The sequence below is a fragment of the Pipistrellus hanaki genome, assembly GCF_964339955.1.
Source record: "Pipistrellus hanaki genome assembly, chromosome: 19".
NCBI lineage: Eukaryota > Metazoa > Chordata > Mammalia > Chiroptera > Vespertilionidae > Pipistrellus > Pipistrellus hanaki.
The window spans coordinates 21,444,441-21,464,352 of NC_140521.1; the positions used below are offsets into that span (position 1 = coordinate 21,444,441).

Genomic DNA, 19,912 nt, shown 5'->3' on the forward strand with positions numbered 1-19,912 from the left:
AGTGGTTTCTTTGGTAGCCCAGAGGGGTGTAGGGAGGTGAAACAGGAAAAGGGAAGAAGCCAAGGCTGGATCATTGGTGAGCAGGCACTAGGGCTGCCCCTAAGTCAGTCCTGAAGGAAGGGGATGGCTGGTGGAGAACAGATCAAGCTCCAGAAATATGCTACCTGACAGGTGAGGAGGTGAGAAATCTACCCGCACCCTCACACCCATTCATCTTTACCTCATGTCTACTCCTGTGGGTCTTAACTCCTTGCACATCCAGACTGCTCAGCTCAAAGACAGAAAACATTCTTATAGCCCTGTGGTTCCCACACTATGCATCAAGGTACCCCATAACGCCACAGAAAATTCACAGAAGATTGGGGATGTCTGAGATCTCTGAGGGACACATAGCAACATCTACCCAACACTGTGTGTGCCATTAGCTCAGTGTATGGGTTGGTCTGGTCCCTCCCAAATTCATAGGCTGAGGTCCTAACCCCCAGGAGGTCAGAACGTGACCTTATTTGTTGGAACACCTCTAGGCTGAGGAGCTCATTTCTCCCTGTGGAACAGGTCCCTTTGTGAACAGAGAGGGTAGACAGCATGCCTTGAGCCCTTACTGGGTGCTGTGCTGTATACATTCATCGTTTCACCTAGTCCTCCCAACTCTGTAAGGCAGGCACAGCCATCACTACTTACCTACATATATAAAAGCCTAAATGACTGTTACAATGGAATGGCTGGTACAACTGGTTGCTATGACGTGCACTGAACACGAGGGGGGCAGAGATGCTCAATGCAGGAGCTGCCCCCAGCTCCCCATTGCTGATGGGGCCTGCTGGCCAACCTCCTGGTCTTTCCCCCAGACCAGCAGGTCCCAATCCCTCGACTGGGGCTGGGCCCTGGGCTGGGACAGGGAACTGGGTTTGAGTGGCAGTGGATGGGGCCCCTTTCCCAGGGAGGCCAAGGGCTGGCCCCCTCCTCGAGGCTGGTGGCCAACCTCCCAAGTCCCTCTCCCCCAATTCCCCCAGAATAGGGAACTGGGGGTGGGTGGATTAGGCGGGGAACCTGATTGGGCCTGATCACCAGCCAGGCCTAGGGACCCCAACCATGCACAAATTTTGTGCACCGGGCCTCTGGTATTCATGATAACATTGAGGCTTGGAGAGGTGAGGTGATGTGACTTGGCCAAGATCTCATGACCAGTAAGAGGCAGAGCCAGGATTTGAACACAGATCTTTTTCATTCCAGAGCCTTTTCTACTTCCAGATGGCTCCGACAGGGGGGTATTAATAACAAAAAAATAAGAGTTAACATTTCTGTGGGCTTCCTTTTTATTAGGCATTGTACTTCTCGTGGATTATCCATTTCAGTCCTCTGAGATTATCACCGAGGCTGCTCAGTGGCCACGTCAGTCTGACTCCAGAGCTCATGCCTTTGAAAACAATGCTCTGCTGTGGTTTTCCTCACCTGGAGCTAAAACCTGCTTCCTGTTCTTTGGGCTCCTGTGAACTAGTTGAGTCTTTCTTCCCGAAGCCTGTCTCTTAAAACCCTTTGTCTGCTCTGCTGGGGCTAAATAAGTCTCATTCTTTCTTGTTTTCTTATCCTTTCTCACCCCAACCCCGTCTTCTGAGTGTGATTCGGTTTATCTGCATCCTTCCGAAAGCACCTGCTGGTTGCAAACGCTGCCCAAGAAGGAAGCAGGAGGGAGCAAAACTTCCCGGGAAGAGAGGGTCGGACTCAGTGTTCAGACAAAGGCAAGAAAATAATGACTTCCAAGCGTCCGCCTCCGGAGCTGTGTGGGTCGGTATTTTTGTATTCCGTGGAGGGTCATCTTGCAGCAGATGGCCTTCTAACGGGAAGGTGAAGTCACTGTGCAGCCATGATGACATCATAGCTCTCCGCAGTTCAAGGCTGAGAGATAAAATACGGGTCAGATTGATCCAGCGTGAAATAATGTCAAGGATAAAGCATGCAAATCAGAGCACATGCAATAAATCTCCTGCAAGCTGGCAACACACCCCACAGGGCTATTGGAGGGATTAAATAAATTAATGTGCGTAAAGCGCTTAGTAGAGCGCCTGGCACAGAGCGAGTGATCAATAAATATTAGTATTAATATCTGCTGTGAAATGAACACTGCGCTGTAAAAATGACGGATTCTTCCTGGGGAGGGGTTCCAGAAGATAATGATCGCTGCCACTTAACTGGGGCTCCCCGTGAGATCAGCCTCTGCATGCATTATCTGTTCTAATCCTCGCCCGCCTGGAGTGAAGTCCTCTTCCCCGTTTAAAGCTACGGAAGCCAAGCCTCGGCAAAATTAGGCATCTTATCCGGAGTCCTGCAGTTAGGCAGTGGAGAGCTTGGGTTTTAGAAATCCAACAGTCTGGCTTTGAGCCCTAGCTCAGGTACTTTGTTTGCGACCTTAAGCACGGCATCCAATCTCCCTGTGCCTCAGTTTCCTAGTCTATAAAACAGAATCATACAATATCTTCCTTAAAGACGTCTTGTGGGGCCGAAACCAGTTTGGCTCAGTGGACAGAGTGTCTGCGGACTGAAAGGTCCCAGGTTCAATTCCGGTCAAGGGCATGTACATTGGTTGCGGGCACATCCCCAGTAGGGCGTGTGCAGGGTCGGACATAAATATTTCTCTCTCATCGATATTTCTAGCTCTCTATCCCTCTCTCTTCCTCTCTGTAAAAAATTAATAAAATATATTTAAAAAGACGTTTTGTGGGGATGAGTTAATATAGGTAATCAGAGCAGTGTCTAATACATTCTAAACACTCAGTAAATGCCATGCACCCATTCTCTCTCTCTCTCTCTCTCTCTCTCTCTCTCTCTCTCTCTCTCTCTCTGTGTGTGTGTGTGTGTGTGTGTGTGTGTGTGTGTGTGTGTAGTCTTTGAAAGATGAGTAGGACTTTGTCAGATGAATAAAGAAGAGAAATAGGCCCCTTGTGTTAAGGTGATTGCGAGGCTAAAGGCACACACTGAGCTACCCAACCCAAAACACAAGCAATCACGAATGGGTTTGTGGCAGGACAGAACAGAGTTGGAAAGGAATAAGTACTTGTAGTTAGAGAGAAAGGGTCGAGGTCCTCAGGCCTAAAAGGAGAAACCTGAGTTTGGAAAATGTGGCTCCCTGGCCAGGCACCCGCTCCCAGCCATCATCCCAGCAGCGAGTTCAAAGCCACGCCCCCACCAAGCCCAACCAATGAGGAAGCCCTTAAACGGCGTCTCGTTGCTAGGCAACCGAGAGGCCCAGCCCTGCGGTTTTCAGCCGTTTTTTTCTTCCAGTAATGGGAACCAGAGCCGCACATGGAGCCACCTTAAAATAGGGACCTGGAGGCCCCTCCATGGGCCCCCTCAGACTTATCAGTGGAGTTTTATTTTTTTAGTTAATATTTTATTTTTGTTTACAAGAGAGAAAGATACGTCTTTTCAAAGAGGGTGGAAAGCTCCTAAAGTTTATAACTTTCTAAAAAGTGAATAATTCCAGACTTTCCTTATCTGCTCCATCTGGACTTCCTTATCCTGTTGGTGGGAAACCCACATGACTTGCTTTCCATTAGTCACGCATCCCAAGCCTCTTTGGAGTCTCTAATTGGCACTTAGGAGTCAGAGTGAAATTGCTGGAGCTTCTCACACTGGTGGCTGCTGAGGTAGAAGATTCTGGAAAACCTCTCCCCTTGGGGACACAGGCTAAACCTGAAGGATTTCCAAGATGACCAAGACACCAGCCCCCAAGAAGATTCAGAGTTCCCCCAACTCAGGGGCCCTCCGGACCTTGAATGCCTCAGATCCCCCAGCACAGGTAAGCCTCCCCTCTCTACCGAAACCAAACATGTTTTCAATCCCCAGTGAAATAGGAATTAGCCTTCAACCAGCACGGGATGGGGAAGAGAGGAGAGTCCTGGTGTAATTGAAGGGTCGAGACACGTCCCTATTGCTGTCAATGGCTGGTTTCTCGCACAGAATGAAAATGGCAGCAGAATGGTGAGCGAGGCCATCCCATCAGCCAGTAATGCTGAAATGACGGGGGAGGTCCGCAGGGACACTGCAGAACGTCAGGAAACAGTGAGATGGATGGTGGGCCTGCCGCTGCTGGCTCCAGGTCCCGGTCCATCCTCTCTCTCACGGGCTGAGCGCGGAATGCCAGCTTTGAAACCTGGCTTTGCTCTCCACCTGTCACTGACATTGGATAAGTTGGTCAGCATCCCTGAGCCGCTATTTCCGTGTTTGCGGAGTGAGTGCAGGAGCATCGACTCGGCAGAAACTGTGAGGATTGAGCGAAGACATGGAAAGTGCTAGCATGATACTGTCACTTGGTAATGTGTCTAAGTGACATGAAATGCTGGTGTTGACTTAATGCCCAGAGTCAACTGTTTCTGTTTTTAAATGATCCTAACCGGATAGACCAGTTATGGATCCATTAAGGGTGTTTTGTTATTGTATCCACAAGCCCTGATCCCACCACCGATTGGCCGAGGAAGGTGAACAGTAGGGGAGAGGGTCAAAGGCCACACTGGCCCACTGTGGCTCACCCACAATCCTGGGAGGAAGTCAGAGCACAAAAGAAAGCTTGAAGTTCAGCCAGGCTTACATGGGAGGCCCCGGTGTTCCCGAGCCTCTAGTTCCTAAGGATTAATAGTGAGCGCACTCTGCAGGATGTGCTCTTCCTGGGTCTCCTTTCGTCGTGAAGTGCTGTTCAGAGTGGGTTCATCCAGAGCAGCCCCCCCGGGACTGAGCCCCCGCTCAGCGGTGGGGCGAGGGGAGCAAAGCGAGTGTGAGAGCATGGGCCACCGGCCCCGAGAGCCTGGGTTTGGGGCCTGGATCTGCTTCTTAGCAGTCCTGTGGCCTTAGGCAAGTTGCAGCTCTGCTCTCCTTCGGTGTTGCCGTCTGTGAAATGGAGACATCCTTCTGCTGCTTCCTCATGGGAATGCTGTGAGCCCGAACTGATGCGCCCAAAGCTCCTCGAACAGCTCCTGACACACGGCAAGCACGCCCTAGATGTATTAATAGTTACATTGCTCTTTCGTTCATTTAGCCAACATTTGTGAAACCTTGCTGCATGTGCTTGTAACAAATGAGATCTGCCTTTAAAAATTTCATAATCCATGGTGTGCACGTTTGGGATGGGGACTAAAAGAGGTAATAAAGCAGGTAATTATAATGTCGGCTGATTAATGATGTGCTGGGGATGTATCATTGGGTGCTGTGGGAACTCAGAGAAGGACAGCTACCCCGTTTCCCCGAAAATAAGACAGTGTCTTATATTAATTTTTTCTCCCAAAGTTGCGCTAGGTCTTATTTTCAGGGGATGTCTTATCTTTCCATGCGCTAGGTCTTATTTTCGGAGGATGTCTTATTTTCGGGGAAACATGGTAACTCAGACTCGTGTCTGTGTGCGAGCACCCCCAAGTGAGATAGAGAGATATGAGAAAGGAAGAAGCCATGTATTCAAGTGCAATAGAATTGTCCATCTGAGAAGAAGAAAGTAGAAGAAGACATAGAGGTTGGATATGATATTTTCCTCTCAGGATGAAGGTTGATGGGATGAGGGTGAAGGTCAGGGATGGGGAGAAGGCGCCTAAGGAACTGTTGGATAGACTAAGACCTCAGACACCAAGGACGCATTGAAATCCAATGATAGAAAGATGTGGGATCCTTTCAAAAACGATAGAAAGGTGTGGGATCCTTTCTGTGGGATCCTGCACCACGTTCTGGGGACCTCTGAGGACCTCCCAGTGTCCCTGTGCACATCTGAAAGCTCGTACCCTTAAAAATGTCAACTTTTTGAGCTACTGTAAAGCACTGATTAATGGAAACCGGGCTAACTAGGAACTGACAAGCCACGGGGGGATATGTGGAGATTAGGATCGACCTCTGGTGCCAATCAAACCAGGAATTGTGGTGGTGATAACGCGAGGACAGTGGGCGCGCACTGCGTGTCCACCACGGGCCAGGCTCTGAGCAAAAGGCTTCACGTGTGCTATTTCACAACCACCTACAATACTTGACGTGTGAACGGTCACCTCCCAATGAGAGCGATGGCAACACCGGGTTCAGGGGGGGCAGGTCCCTGACCTAAGCTCGCCCTGCCGGCCAGGAGCAGGGCAGGGACTGGAGCTCCATTCTGTCTGGCTCCAGAACTCAAACCCTCTCTGCCTCCCGTGCTACTCCGTGACAGTGAGCATGCGCCACGGGGGACAGAGAAAGAAGGTGTGAGGCACCGTCACTGGCTTCACGTAGTTTTTATGTTTGCTGGGGAGGGGGTAACAAATAAAAGGAGAAGGACACATGCCGGGCAGCCAGGTAACTGTCCGGAGAGTATTGTTGGGGGGACGATCTGGCTTCTCGGGGAGGAATGGCACTTACTATGAGTCCACCACGCATGAGCATACCAGGTGCCACTTGGGAAAACCCAGGAATAGGTCCTGACGCCCTCTGAAACCAGCCACTCCCTTCCTCCAGAGGTGGAAGTCAAGACGTCATAACTAATGTCAAACAATGGCGCCCTGGCTTGGACAGCAGCTGCCCCTGGTTTTTTCAATGGAAGGGAAATGGATGCAAATGCTCTGCTCCAATGTCTTCTCCTGCTGGGACCGCCTGCGGGGTTCGGCTCCCCAACGGAATAATTCCGGGCTCCCTCTCCCTTTGTTTCCCAGGGGACAACAGAGAGGCCGAATGGGGTGGCAGTGGGGGAGGGAGGACACAGGGCCCACGTTTTCCTCCTTGGAGGAGCACTTAGAACACCCCATCCTAGAATGGAAATGCAGAGACGAGATTTGGCAAAAACTATAGAAAGGTGTGGGATCCTTTCTACAAGCACCATCACTTGGCACCTGAAGTTTCCATCTCGCTGTCATTAAAAACCCAACAGAAAGGAGCTTTCTGCCCTGGACGGGGCTCAGTTGGCTGGCCGTCGTCCCAGGCACCAAAGGGTCATGGGTTCGGTTCCGGTCAGGGCACATACCCAAGTTTCGGGTTTAATCCCTGGACAGGGCATGTGTGAGAGGCAGCCAATCAATGAAGAGTAAAAGCTATGTCTGTCCCTTTTGTGACGTAAACGGAGGCATCGGAGGAACCTTTGCAGCACATTTCCTATGATGTCTCATTTGCCAGAATAGTGTCATCTACCTCTTCTAACAGCAAGGATGGCGGGGACAGTGGGTATGTGACATGACTGTGGACAGCATTGGCAAGGGGCAAGTGTGGAGAGCGGCTACCGTGTTTGGACAGGTTCAAGCCTGCGACTAATGAGAGGGCATGATCCTCTCGTGGCAAAGCCACGTGCAAGTCCCAGCACAATTATAGCCAAAGGCTGTGGTTGTAAGCTGGACCTTATGGTCCGAACCTGTGGTCCCACGTGGCTGAGTGATATGGGCTGTGGGAGGGGCAGCAAGTAAACAAAGCTTGATCAGGTGCATGAAACTGAGTAGATTCGAATTCCATGAGAATGTTGTAAACATCTTGACTGTGCCCTTACTTTGTCTCGTGGAATCTGGCTATAAAATAAAGACTTGGCTTACAGGCTATGGCTCTGCCTCTCCATCAGAGAGCAACGTCCCACCTAGTCCCAGCTTTATTCTCTTGTCTGTCTTCTCCATTCTTCACCCACACCCCTCCCTTCTCAGGTTCACTTATGGCTGTGCCGGATTGGCACAGGCAGGTGTGAAGGTGTTAAAGGGGAGGATCAAGCTGACCCATCAGCAGTGACTGGCACAAATGATTTCACAAGAATTCAGACACTGGGGTTTCCAAGTAATATAATGACAGAGTAACCTGAAAAGAGAGACATCCCCTACTCTACACAGCAACTTCTTAGGAATCCCAAGAGCGCGTGCCCATCGTGGTACTTTACAAACACAGCACAGTATCCGTCAGGGAGCTGTGTGAGCCGGGAGAAGAATACAGAAGCCCCCATTGCGAACGTTCATTCATTCAACTAACAGAGGGTGGAGCAAAAGTAGGTTTACAGCTGTTCATAGGGAAAATAATACAATAATTAATAAATAATAACACCAGAGTAAGCACTGATTGTGTACACACAACTGTAAACCTTTTGCCACACCCTGAATTTACTGAGCTCCGGGAACATGCCAAGCATGACTTTGGCTATTAGGGGTACTGCAGTGAAAAAAGACAACCCCTCGGAACCCACTTCTGGAAGCTATGAAACATAAATACTTACAGGAAGTAACATGAAGAAAGAGCTGAAACCGTGGGAGGGGCCCCTCTCTGTCCTATGACCTCCATCTGTTTGCACTGCTGGGCAGGCGGTGCTTGAAAAAATTTGGGATAGTCAAGCTTTTGCACAACCATAGGAAGAGACCTACACTTGACCCGCGCTCAGCACATCCACAGCCTGCAAAGACGCAGCTGTCAGCAGTTATATTCAAAAGCTGCAGAATCCATGTGGGGCTCAGTGGCAAGTAGCACTTTCATAAAACCTGACAGAAGCCAATTAAACCCTTCTTAGACTGAATAAACCAACACATTTCTCTCGGAGATCTTTCCGACAGCTAAATTCAGAGCCATCATCGCCGATAATGGGATACCTTCGATCATGACATGGTGGCGTTTTCCCTTCTCAATTCCCGTTCTCACACCGCTGAGAAAATCTCTTATGGGGCTCAATTTTTACCTACTGCATTTCTGCCTACATTGGAATGCATGCGATCAGAAGTCCTTTTAAATAACTTGAAGATTGGCCACGCCCAGTGGTCTGCAAGGCTGGGAGGGCCTTGGGGTTTTTGGATTTCACAGAGGGGGAAGGTGACAGCTATGGTGGTTTCTGGAATGCAGATTCACAGGGTCCACGGTGGGCTGTAGCTCAGGGGCAGAAATCACAGAAATTAATGCCCATGGTACCCTGGTACACGGTCAGGGTCACTTCTGAGGTCCATATTGAACAGCTGCCATGATGGGTGTCTGGGTCTCCTCCCAAGAAACTCACAATTCCATTGGAGAGAAAATTCATAAATAACCACGAATCAAAATAGCAAATAGGAAGCACCAAAAAGAAAAGCGGAAAACATACAGGAGTCACATACGTTCCATCCTTCCTATATATCTCTATATATAAAAGCCTAAGTGACCATCACAACCGAATGACCAGAATGACCAGAACGACCGAATGACTGGTCACCATGACGCACACTGACCACCCAATGCAGAAGCTGCCCCCTGGTGGTCACTGCACTTCTGTATGACTGCAGACAAGTCACTTACCTTCCTCCTTCCCCAAGTTCACTACCTGGTCCTGGGCACATCGTCTCTAGCCTGGACTATTCCGCCTGCCACCTCACTGCCCTGTTCACCTTCAGTCTGACCTTCTTCCAACCCATTCTCTTTCAATGCAAGCTTGATATTGTCTTTCCCCTGCTTTACATACATTATTAAAATCAACTCCCCGATCCTGTGGGGCAGGTGCTGTCATTACCCCTATTTATAGAGGTAAGGAAACTGAGTCTTAGAGAGGTTTTGTGTTTGTTTTTTTAACTTGCCCTGAGAAACCCAGACAAGTAGGTTATGGAGATGGGATGTGAATCCAGGACCAACTCACTAGACAGAGCCTCCATGCTCTTACGTTCAGCCTCGCTTGCTGCAGTCAGAAGGGGCAACAGACAAGTCTCTCTCTTTCTCGAGGGGCATCCCTGGGTGACATTTTAAAGTGTAAAACCTGAGAGTCTCTGGCGGAAAGAAGCAAGTGCAGTTTTAGCCGTAGGCAATGCGAATGAGAAAGTGACTGTGTCCATGACCACAGACAAGGACACTCGGATTTTCTTGAGCTCTTGGTAAAATACGCTTGCAAGCTTTTTCTGAAAGAAAAACACAGCTAAGGGTGGGGTGGGGGTGGGGTGGGGGGAACTCTATACATGGCTTAGACTCATCTTTCTAAATTATGCTCATTTCAGCAAAGATTTATAAGCCATTTCTAATCAAAGTCACATTTCTAAGAAAAGCATATTTTGATCATGGGTCAGTGCACTGCCAAGCCCTGCTGGATGAAACGGAGAGGAAGACAGGCCCAGCTAATGAGGGATGAGTTTCTGGCTGAGATGCTGATCGCCGTAAACAGCTTAATTGGGTTGAGTAATTTGGGCAAATACCTAGTTAAATGGATTCACTCTGAACCAAAGTTCTAAACAGATTTTCTAACCACATACATACACACACACACACACACACACACACACACACACACACACACCACCACACAAATATTACCCTGCATCATAGTAACCCGGACCATCCTGTAACCCCAACCCCTATTTCAAGTCTGACCCCACCTCTACACGTGGAGCTCCCTGAGGGAGAGGACCATCATGCCTTGCTCATAATTCTATCCCTGGAGCCTCGCACAGTGTCTGGCACCAGGTAGAAGCTCCATGTTCTCAAGGACATCTCTGCGTACAGAGTGAGGCAACAACACATCCCTCAGTTAACTGAGTTCCATTTGGATAAGAGCAACAGATGTTTTCATCCCAGGTACACCCCCCAAACATCTGGGCGCTCCTTACGTAACGATGGAGACCACCCCAACACTTGCTATGTCTGTGACCTTGGGCAAGCGGCTCTCCAAGCCTCAGCTTCCTTACCTTCCCTATGGAAACGATGAGTTCCCGCTCCGAAGGGCTGTTGGGAGGATCATTGGTTAATGTCAAGGACAGCCCCCGGCTCATAGTACGTGCTCATTAAGTGTTATCTCTCCACAGTCCCTCGAGGGAGGGACGCCACTGGCTCCCAAATATCAAGATGGCAACATTTAAACACTGACATTTCCAGAGATGATGACTCTCGCGCGGATCATTTCTTATGCATTCAGGAAAAGGCAGCCCAAAGGGTAGCATGACTAAAACATTACCTTTCCGAGGGCCCTTGAAGGAAATGCCCCGACGGCAATTAGCACATGGCTGTCGCCTCTGCTGCCATCGCTTCCGCGCTGATTTTATCCTCTGCTAATCAGACTGCTTCTCTGATATTTTTAGACCTTTCAAATGAGGTCTTTCAGAGCATAGGAAGCAATGCTTATTGACAGGGAGCAACGAGAGCCTGCCTTCCTCAGAGGGGAAGAAAAATGATAGGAGGGGAGAGCATGCCGCAAGGTCCATGGGAACCAGGCTCAAGCCCGGACCATCCTGTAACCCAAATAACCTCTTCACCTTTTCCCTTTCTTCCCCAAGCCAATAAATAGCCCATTTCCCGCAGCTCCGGGGTGTGAGATTGAAGCTGCCTCAGTAAAAGGTAATTCTTGAGTTTCCCGGGCTGACCAGACACACTCACGCCGGGGCTGGCTGACTGGCAGCACCTGGGCCATGGCTCGTTTGGGGCCTGTTGCTGCCTGCCTGCTCGGTGACCCCCGTCTCCCTGCCTCACTTTTCTGAGGCTTAGTTTTCTCACCTGTCATTGCATCTTGTGAAGATTTGGGATAATATCTGGAAAGACTGGATTCAGAATAATAACTAAGGTGGATTTAGGATTGTTATTCCACCTCTTAGTGTTTTATGGACATCCTCTCAGCGCCCTCCCCTGACATTCTGTCATGTGTGATGCCAACATTCAGGGGGTGGGGGTTAATATATGTATTAAAGGCCTAGTGGGGTCCCTTAGCCTGGCCTGCGGGGATTGGGCCAAAACCAACTCTCCGACACCCCCCAAGGGGACCCAGATTGCGAGAGGCGCAGGCCAAGCCGAGGGACCCCACCGGTACACGATCAGGGCTGGGGAGAGACTACTGGAAGGCTCCAGTGTGTGTCTAACCCATCTCACCCAGTCCCAATTGGCCGGACCCCAGCAGCAAGTTAACCTACCAGTCGGAGCATCTGTCCCCTGGTGGTTAGTGTATGTCATAGCTAATGGTCGAACAGTCAAACAGTCAGAGGGACAATTAGCATATTAGGCTTTTATATATAGACTAGAGGCCCAGTGCATGAAAATTTATGCACTGGAGGGGTGGTCCCTCAGCCTGGCCTGCCCCCTCTCACAGTCTGGGAGCCCTCAGGGACAAAGGCAACCCAGTAATTGGGGAAGGCGACGCCCTATCACACCTCTGCGGCTGCCACTGCCGGCAGTGCAAGCCTCAGCCAGCCCTGGTTACCATCCGAGGCTTGCCTGTGCCTCTGGCCTGAGGTTTACCTGCCCCTCGGGTGTTGACTGGGCAGCCACCATCTAAGGCTTGCCTGTGCCTTGGGCCAAGTCCCAAACACCCACTTTCTGTCCCCTCCCACCCCCCCATGATACCCAGAGCAGCAATATTTGCTGGGATGGAGGCCTGGCTTCCCTCCTAAGCATCCAAATTCAGTTGCAGACCGCGCTCCCACAGCCAGACCTGCTCAGCACCCTTGCCTCTGAGCTCACCAACAGCTGGGAGCATCAAATCACCACAGACGTCTCATCAAATCAGCCCTCTCATGGCTGCTCACCACACAGAGTGCCCCTTTCCTCCTCTGCAATACTAGAGCACAGGCCTGCTGCAGATTGACTTGAAAGGATGCCAAACCCCATTGCACCGTGATGAAAGACAGACCTGTGTTTAATCCATGGTAGGGGCCTTAATGAAAGGGGAGTGGGGGTATGGGTCAGAGGTCAGACACCCTCTAGGCGGCCAGCCCTGATTCAGGAAAAATAAAAAACTCTCTAAATTCCTCTCTCCCTCCTTCTCCCTCCGCCTCCTCCCTGTCTCTCCTTTCGTATAAATGTACTTAATATTTGCTAGCTCTTTCTATACTTCCTTTCAGCTTCTCTAATTATTGTAAAAATTCCATCTGTTTCAAACGAGAAAGCAAACACCCTAGAGACAGCCTGGCCACTTGGACACCAGGCAGGCAGCCTTTCAGGCCAACTGCTCGGCCTTCCCACCCCGAAGTCTCAGTCATCCCTGTTCTCCTGTCTACCCGGATGGAAACTGCTCTGTAATTTCCGACTTTATGTAAATAGATCGCTAGACAAGACTGATAACAGAGTGGCTTGGGGAATGTTTTACCAAAAGCAGGCAAGCGTGAGGGTGTCTCTAGCTGAAAGAGGCAGGACCAACCGCAATTCCCGCAGTTTCGGGTCAGGGGGGGTGGGATTTTTCAGCATAAATTGCCATTTTTCTGAATTTTGGCATTTTGGCTTTAACAAAGAAAAGGGAGGCTTTCTTTCAAGCTAGACACCGAGCTTAGGGTTTCGGGCAAAGGGGTGTTTGTTTTGATAATGAGCTTGATATCGGGTTATAATTGGTTAACACAGACCAGGCCATGGTGTTGCAGCTAATTCCTCCCTTTCACAAAGCCTGGTTCTCAACAAAGCATGGTATCAGCTTCCAATGGATAAAAGGGGGAGAGAGGGGATGCCACAGAGGCCCAGAGGTGCAAGGCAGAAGAAGCGCGCTGTGTGGAAGGCGGGAGTGAGCAGCGTGCTGGTGCTGCCGATTCAGCCAGCACCCACAGCACCAGGCACCGGCTGTCTGCACGCGGAGGTGGGTTCCAGGCTAACGGGGCCCACGCCCAAGGCTTCCTCTCTGGGGCTCAGGAGGCAGAGCGATGCAGACCAGCAGGGTCCCCGGTTCTGAGGAGGAGGACGCGCCACCTGGAGTCACAGGGGAGCCTGTAAGTGAATCAGACGGGCCTGCTCTGCTGTCTCCGGCCTCTTCTCTCCGCGTGTCTTGGAGACTCACCGTGTTGTTGGAGAGGCCAGCCGCCCGTTCCCTTTCATGTTGAAGTGTGTTCCATCGTCTGAATACATCCAAGTTCACCCACGCAGCTGTTGATGGACATTTGGGTTGGTTCCAGGTTTTCTCCCTTTTAGTATCGGAACTGCTCTGAGACTCTGCTGCTGCGTCTTGTACTTGACACACCCCGGTGGGCAGAGCACCACCCGCCCTTGCCTGAGCCTTGAGGGGAGAGTCCTGTCTGACAAGCAATCTCAGGCCGGAGGAGTGCTGCAGGAGGCAGGCACAGGCTGCCACGGGAGGGCGGCAGGGGCATCTGGTGCAGTCCGGGCTTCAGGAAAAGCTCCCTGGAGAGGCATTCAAGTGAGAATCGGGAGGACCAGCTGTGAGCAAAGGGAAGACAGACCAGCTCTGGGGACAACAGAACACTCAGTGGACCTGGAAGGCAGACGTAGGACCCCGCGGAACATCTCCACAGTGAGAGGCGCTGTGATGGACACTCAAAAGCAGTGCTTCCACGATCCTCAGGACAACCATGACAAGCATGCTGAGCTCCATTTCACCAGTGGGGCCCCCGAGACTCGGGGAGACACGATAACTGTCCTGGGTGACACCATCACTGATAAACGGAGATTTGACCCAGCATTTCTGTCGGGGGCCAAGGCTCCTGCACCTTCCTGACCCCAGGCCACTGCTGGCTAGGCGACTTTAGCGGGGCGGAGAGGAAGCAGCGGATGAGAGAAGGGTCCACATGTCCCCAGCACGAATGGACATTTAAAAAGATAATCCTATTTATTCAATGGGTAAATGTCTGAGAAAGGGAAACACTTGCATATTGTTTGTATTTCCTCACTTGTATTTTCTTAATCGCTTATAAATGCAAGTAGAGAGACATCATTTCCAAACTGATCAAATCCCACCCCTTTTGCCCTCACTATGTCACATGATACAAAGGTAGACTGTGTATGTGTGTGTGTGTGTGTGTGTGTGTGTGTGTGTGTGTGTGGTTTGTGATCAGAGGCAAGCGCTAGCAGAAAGTGGGATCACAGAAATGCCGAAAGATGTGTTTGCAAATTCAAGGGCAGAGGGATCCCAGGAAGATAAACAGCCCTGCCAATTACCTTCCTGTTCTCAGAGGCGGCGAGCAGAGAACGCTGCCTGGACATTGAAAGCGTGCGGGGAGCTTTCACAGTGGATGCTGTCTGTGTGCTGTTTGTTCCCCTTCACACAGAAATACGAGGGACTAACGGGGGTGATTAGGATGCTGGCAGAGGCTCGCTTTGATGGGCAGCACACAGGCAGGCGCCCAGCAGCCGCGGAGATCAGAGCCAGTCTCCCTCCAGTAAACCCACAAATTGCAGGCCCCCTAGTCCGCCTGATCAGGGAAGGCATTGGGGCTGTGATCTCAGCGTTTAAAAGGCCCAGGCCTCCCGCTGGGGGTCTGGGCCTCACAGGAACTGTAACAGCGCAGACACACACACACACACACACACACACACACACACACCCCGCCCTACTAGGGGCTCACTGCTGTTCATGAACTCGCTTATTTCATCCTCTAATATGTTATCCCCATTACAGGACAAGAAAACTGGGTGAAGAGGTTCCATGGTTTGGTCCTTGGCTTTAACCTTGCCCTATCCTGCACCCACACCTCATAGGACAGTGAAGGGTGGGGCGCAGGGTGACAAACCCCCATTCATCCCCGACAAAGGTCCTGAGACAGGGAAACTGTGCTGAGGATGGGGGGTGGGCCTCCATGAGGAAATGTAAGTAGCCAGAGAGAATCCTAACATCCCCATAAAAGGGAACAAATGGCATGCAGACAGCACCCAATGCGGAGGCTCCCCGTGACGCCTTCACCGCTCAGCAGCGCCTCCGCTCCCTGCCTCAGAGAACGTGAAGTCCCCTAGCAGAGAATGAGTCCGTCCTCCTCATTTTATCTACAGGAACACGGGGGTCCACAGCAGGGACCGTGGGGCAGTGAGGGTGTCCCTGTGGGACCGAGGCCAGCCGCCCCGGAGACGTCCCGGTGATGGCAGAAGGGGCAGCAGACACCCCACTGCACTCACTGCGAGCCAGGCACTAGCCAACCATGAGTGCACAAACGAACTCCTTCAGCCTCCACACAGCCCTGTGTGGGCGCTGCTGTCATCTCCTTGTTACGGAGGAGGAAGCCCAGAGAGAGGCTCAGGGTCCCCTCCCTGCCCATCCCCCCCTTTCCCACAGAGCCTTCCTCCACCTCAAGCCGCTCCTGTCCCAGGTCCCTCCCCGGCGGCTCCCGCTTTCCCTTTCTGCGCGGTGACCCCACGTCCCACATCCCCGGGACCCCACACTGAGTCTGCCGAGCAGAAGCATCACATCTTTCCTCAGCAATGTGTAAACGGAGATCCCTCTCAGAGTCTGTGCGCGTGAGCTGAGGAAACAGACCTGGGTCTGAGCCCCTGACTATGCCCTTCAGTGAGCTTCTCCACTGAGGAGGTCAACCTGTGGGCTCTGTCCACCAGCGGACAGACGGATAAACGAGATGTGACACGTATCGGTGTGGTGGAATGTGACTTGGCCATGAAAAAGAACGGAGTCCTGACACCTGCTACCACATGGATGACTGAAAACAGCCTGCTCAGCGGGAGAGCCTGGCACTAAAGGACACACATTGTATTGTTGTGCTTATATGTAATGCCCAGCGTGGGGACATCTATAGAGACAGACTGGGAGAGTCCAGGGGGCGGAGGGGGGGGGGACTGTAGGAAATGGGTTGATATCTGAAGAGGGTGTTTTGGGTTTTTTGAGAAAGAGAACATGTTTTCAAATGGGCAGTGGTGATGGTGCACATGTCTGTGAATGTACTAAACACCACTGTGACCTGTACACTTTAAATGGATGAGTCACATGGTGTGTGAATGGCATGGAACTTCGTAATGAAGATGCTGAAGACGGAGAAAGGGGGGGAGGAGGGAGGGAGGGGAAAGACAGGGGAGAGGAGGGAGCTCTAGGGCAAGTCTGCCTGGGTTCACACCCCAGAACGGCCTCTTCCTCGCCTGGAGCTATTGCCTGAGCCTCCCTTTCCCATCTAGTATAGTAACAGCTGAGGACGAGGAAAGGGGATTACAATGTCTAGCAACCACTGTGCAGGGAATCTGGCCATCTGTTAACCCCTTTGTGCTGGGCCCTGTGGCGGTCCAGGGACTGAGGGGACAGGCCAGGTGGCCGGGGAAGAGGCCCAGGGAAAACTCTTGCCAACCACTGAAGATCACACCTTCAGGCCCCTGAGCTTAGAAGTTCGAACCAGACAGGAGCCACGGGAAATTCGGTTTGGCAGCAGCAGCAACCGGAGCCCGGTTCTCTGGGGCGGAGATTTCCGTGTAATTAACACGAGTTCATTAATGGGCCCACCTTGGGTTTCCATGGAGACGCCCTGTGGCTGGACCGCACCTGTTCCTCCGCCGGCTAAGGCACCTCCTCGCCATCTTACTTTTCCTCCCCGTGTCACCCCGATCGCCCTGCCGTTCTTTTTCCTCCTCTTCTTTCATGTTTCCTCGTGAACATCCCGAGAGGAGGAAGAGGAGAGGGAGGGAGAAGAAGACAAAAGCCCGTTCTTTTCGGAGACAGAGGAAGAAGCGGGGAAAGGTGAAGTGTCAGCCTCCCAGCACGTCTGACTTCTCAGCGGGGAGAACTCGCCTCGGCTGCAGAATCCAGGCGCGTCTGTATGAGGAGATGAAAACCACAGGACCGCGGCCTTATATGGGGCCTTTCTTGCCTGGGCTGGAGGAACAGACGCTAAGCCCAGGCCTGAGAAGTGGCCATATTTGGAAAGAGATTTACAATGCGCAGCTGAACAGTCTCCCTTTCAGTCGGCAAGGGGTGAAGTTACAGTTGGGGGCTGACAAGCGGCACCCCGCAGCGGGCGGAGGAGCGGTCCGGTCTCGCTGGAGGAAGAAACACCTGCTTCTCACTGAGCTGCTCGGACCTGCAGAGCAGGTGAGGGTCAGAGGCAGGAAGAGTGCGAAGCCCAGCGAGTCCTTGAAAGCTAATGTGAGCACCCCCACCCCAGAGGGTCTGGCCAGAGGAAAGGGACGTGTGGGGTTAAGAACACCGGCCCGCACAGCTGCACAACCACAGGCAGGTTACTTCGCCTAAGCATCCGAGTCCCCATCTCTAAGAAGGGGGCAGCACCAGTATCTCCTTACGGATCCTAATGAGGATAATGAGGATAGTGGGTCAGTGTTGAAGCAAGTAGTGACCATCACCGAGGGTTAATTACTATCGTCCTCTCCCTCCCCGCACCCAGCACCAGGGCGTAGATGCTAGAATGAATGAATGAATGAATGAATGGCGTCCAGAGGTCAGCCAAGGGCAGACGTTTCTCTCTTGATCCACTTCCTCAAAGCAAGGATTTCAAAGTGCTTTCAAAGTCCAGGCAAGAAGTCCGAAGGAGTCGAGTCGGCTCGGGGACTCCTACACTCTACCCACCCCTCTCTATCGAATCCCAGGCAAGTCCAGGCCAGACCCAGCCTTGAGACCCCATCAGCAAGCCTGGTCACTCCCCCAGTCCGAACCTGCCTGAACCTGCAGAAGTCTGCCCATCTCTGCCCACTCCCACGCCCATCCCTGCACGTAGTTCCAAACAACATGATCCATGTTTGCAGTTCAGTGTCTCTCTAACCCACAGTGTCTGTAAGGAATTGAGAAAAGCATATAAAATACAAGCATTGTTGCGAAGCTCTTGGCAAAGTTGCGCCTGTGGTGCCCTCCTCATCTGGGACCATGGTTTAAGTTGTCATGGTAATGGACTGCCATGGTCACTTAGGTTGGGAATGGACCCAGGATGTCACCGGGGGTTGTGAAAAGAAGTCCGCCGCAAAGGTGACACCTTGTACCTCATTTACAAGGCAGCAAGCCCCACACGAATCACAGTGGGACGGGTGGCAGAGGCTCTTTTCAGCACAGCTCTTTAAAATGGTGCTTGAGACGAGACCGGTTTGGCTCAGTGGATAGCGCGTCAGCTTGCAGACTGAAAGGTCCCGGGTTCGATTCGGGTCAAGGGCATGTACCTTGGTTGCGGGCACATCCCCAGTAGGGGTGGTGCAAGAGGCAGCTGATCGATGATTCTTTCTCATCGATGTTTCTAACTCTCTATCCTTCTCTCTTCCTCTCTGTAAAAAATCAATAAAATATATTTTAAAAAATAAAATAAAATGGTGCTGGAGGGTTCTCAAATCTACTTAAAGGGGCCTCATGGGTGGAGCATGCTGTCCTCCCTGCCCATCTCAGCAACGTCTGTGACATCCTGCCGTCAGCCTGGACTGGAAGACTGACATGCAGAGGTGGGGGGTGGGGGGAGGCATGCACCCAGACACTTTCAATCCACCTGTTTGGCCTCAGCGCGTGGGCAGCTCTGCAATCAGCCAGAGCCTAATAGCTAGAGGTTGCGTGCCTGGGCGCTCCCTACCTGACTCCATTTCTTGAGACATCCTCATATTTCTTCATTAAGCAGCTGTCACTAGAGAATTGATTCCTTCTCTAGGAGAACAAGATGGTGAGGCTGTGTCTATAAATCAGCAAAATAGGTACTTGAGATAATTAACCAAAAAATGCAAGACCCTTCCCCCCCCCCAGGGGTGTCTGTGGTCAGTGGGCCTTAAATCAAGAAAATTGCAGGAATTTGTCTACAGAGCCCAAAACGCAAATAGCACAATAGATCATGATGCTCGTATGTGAACGTTGGAAAATTTGGAATGACGCAGAGAGGAAAATGTCAGGTTTAAGTTGCAGAGTGGGCGCTGGTGTCTTTACAAAATACCAAAATGGGAGCAAGGTGACTGACCTTGACCCAACCTCTACTCCCCAATGCCAAGTGGGGAGCTCAGACTGCGCCTCCGGCTCTGTTCCAGTCAGGAGGTGCCTAGCACAGCCCTAGCCCAGGGGCTCAGTTGGGTGGAGTGTCATCCTGTCCACCAAAAGGCTGCAGGTCAGTTCCCGGTCAGGGCACACAGCTAAGTTGTAGGTTTGACCCCCCCGCCCCCCCTCAGACAAATATGGGAGGCAACCAATCAGTGTTTCAGTCTCACAATGATGTTTCTCTCTCTCCCTAAAAGAAAAAAATTAAAATTACAAAACATATCCTCAGGTGAGGATTTAAAAAAAAATGTCTAGCACATAATCTGCAAACAATTGTGGTTCTCCTCCTGGTGCTTAGGAGGAGGTGGTGGTTGTGGCCAACTGACCTACGCAAAGCTGGGTTCCAACCCCCTTCAGCTCCACCAGCTGTTT

At 51.5% G+C, this 19,912-nt stretch overlaps 1 protein-coding gene across 1 annotated transcript in view; it reads left to right on the top strand.

The window, feature by feature from the left end:
- Positions 1 to 3,275: 3,275 nt before the first annotated feature.
- Positions 3,276 to 19,912, top strand: part of CCDC60 (coiled-coil domain containing 60) — a 94,875-nt gene continuing 78,238 nt past the window's right edge. The window contains exon 1 of the mRNA XM_084868322.1: positions 3,276 to 3,796. Within this exon, the coding sequence (XP_084724448.1) occupies positions 3,707 to 3,796 (90 nt within the window). The 5' untranslated portion in view covers positions 3,276 to 3,706. The remainder of the gene's footprint in view (positions 3,797 to 19,912) is intronic.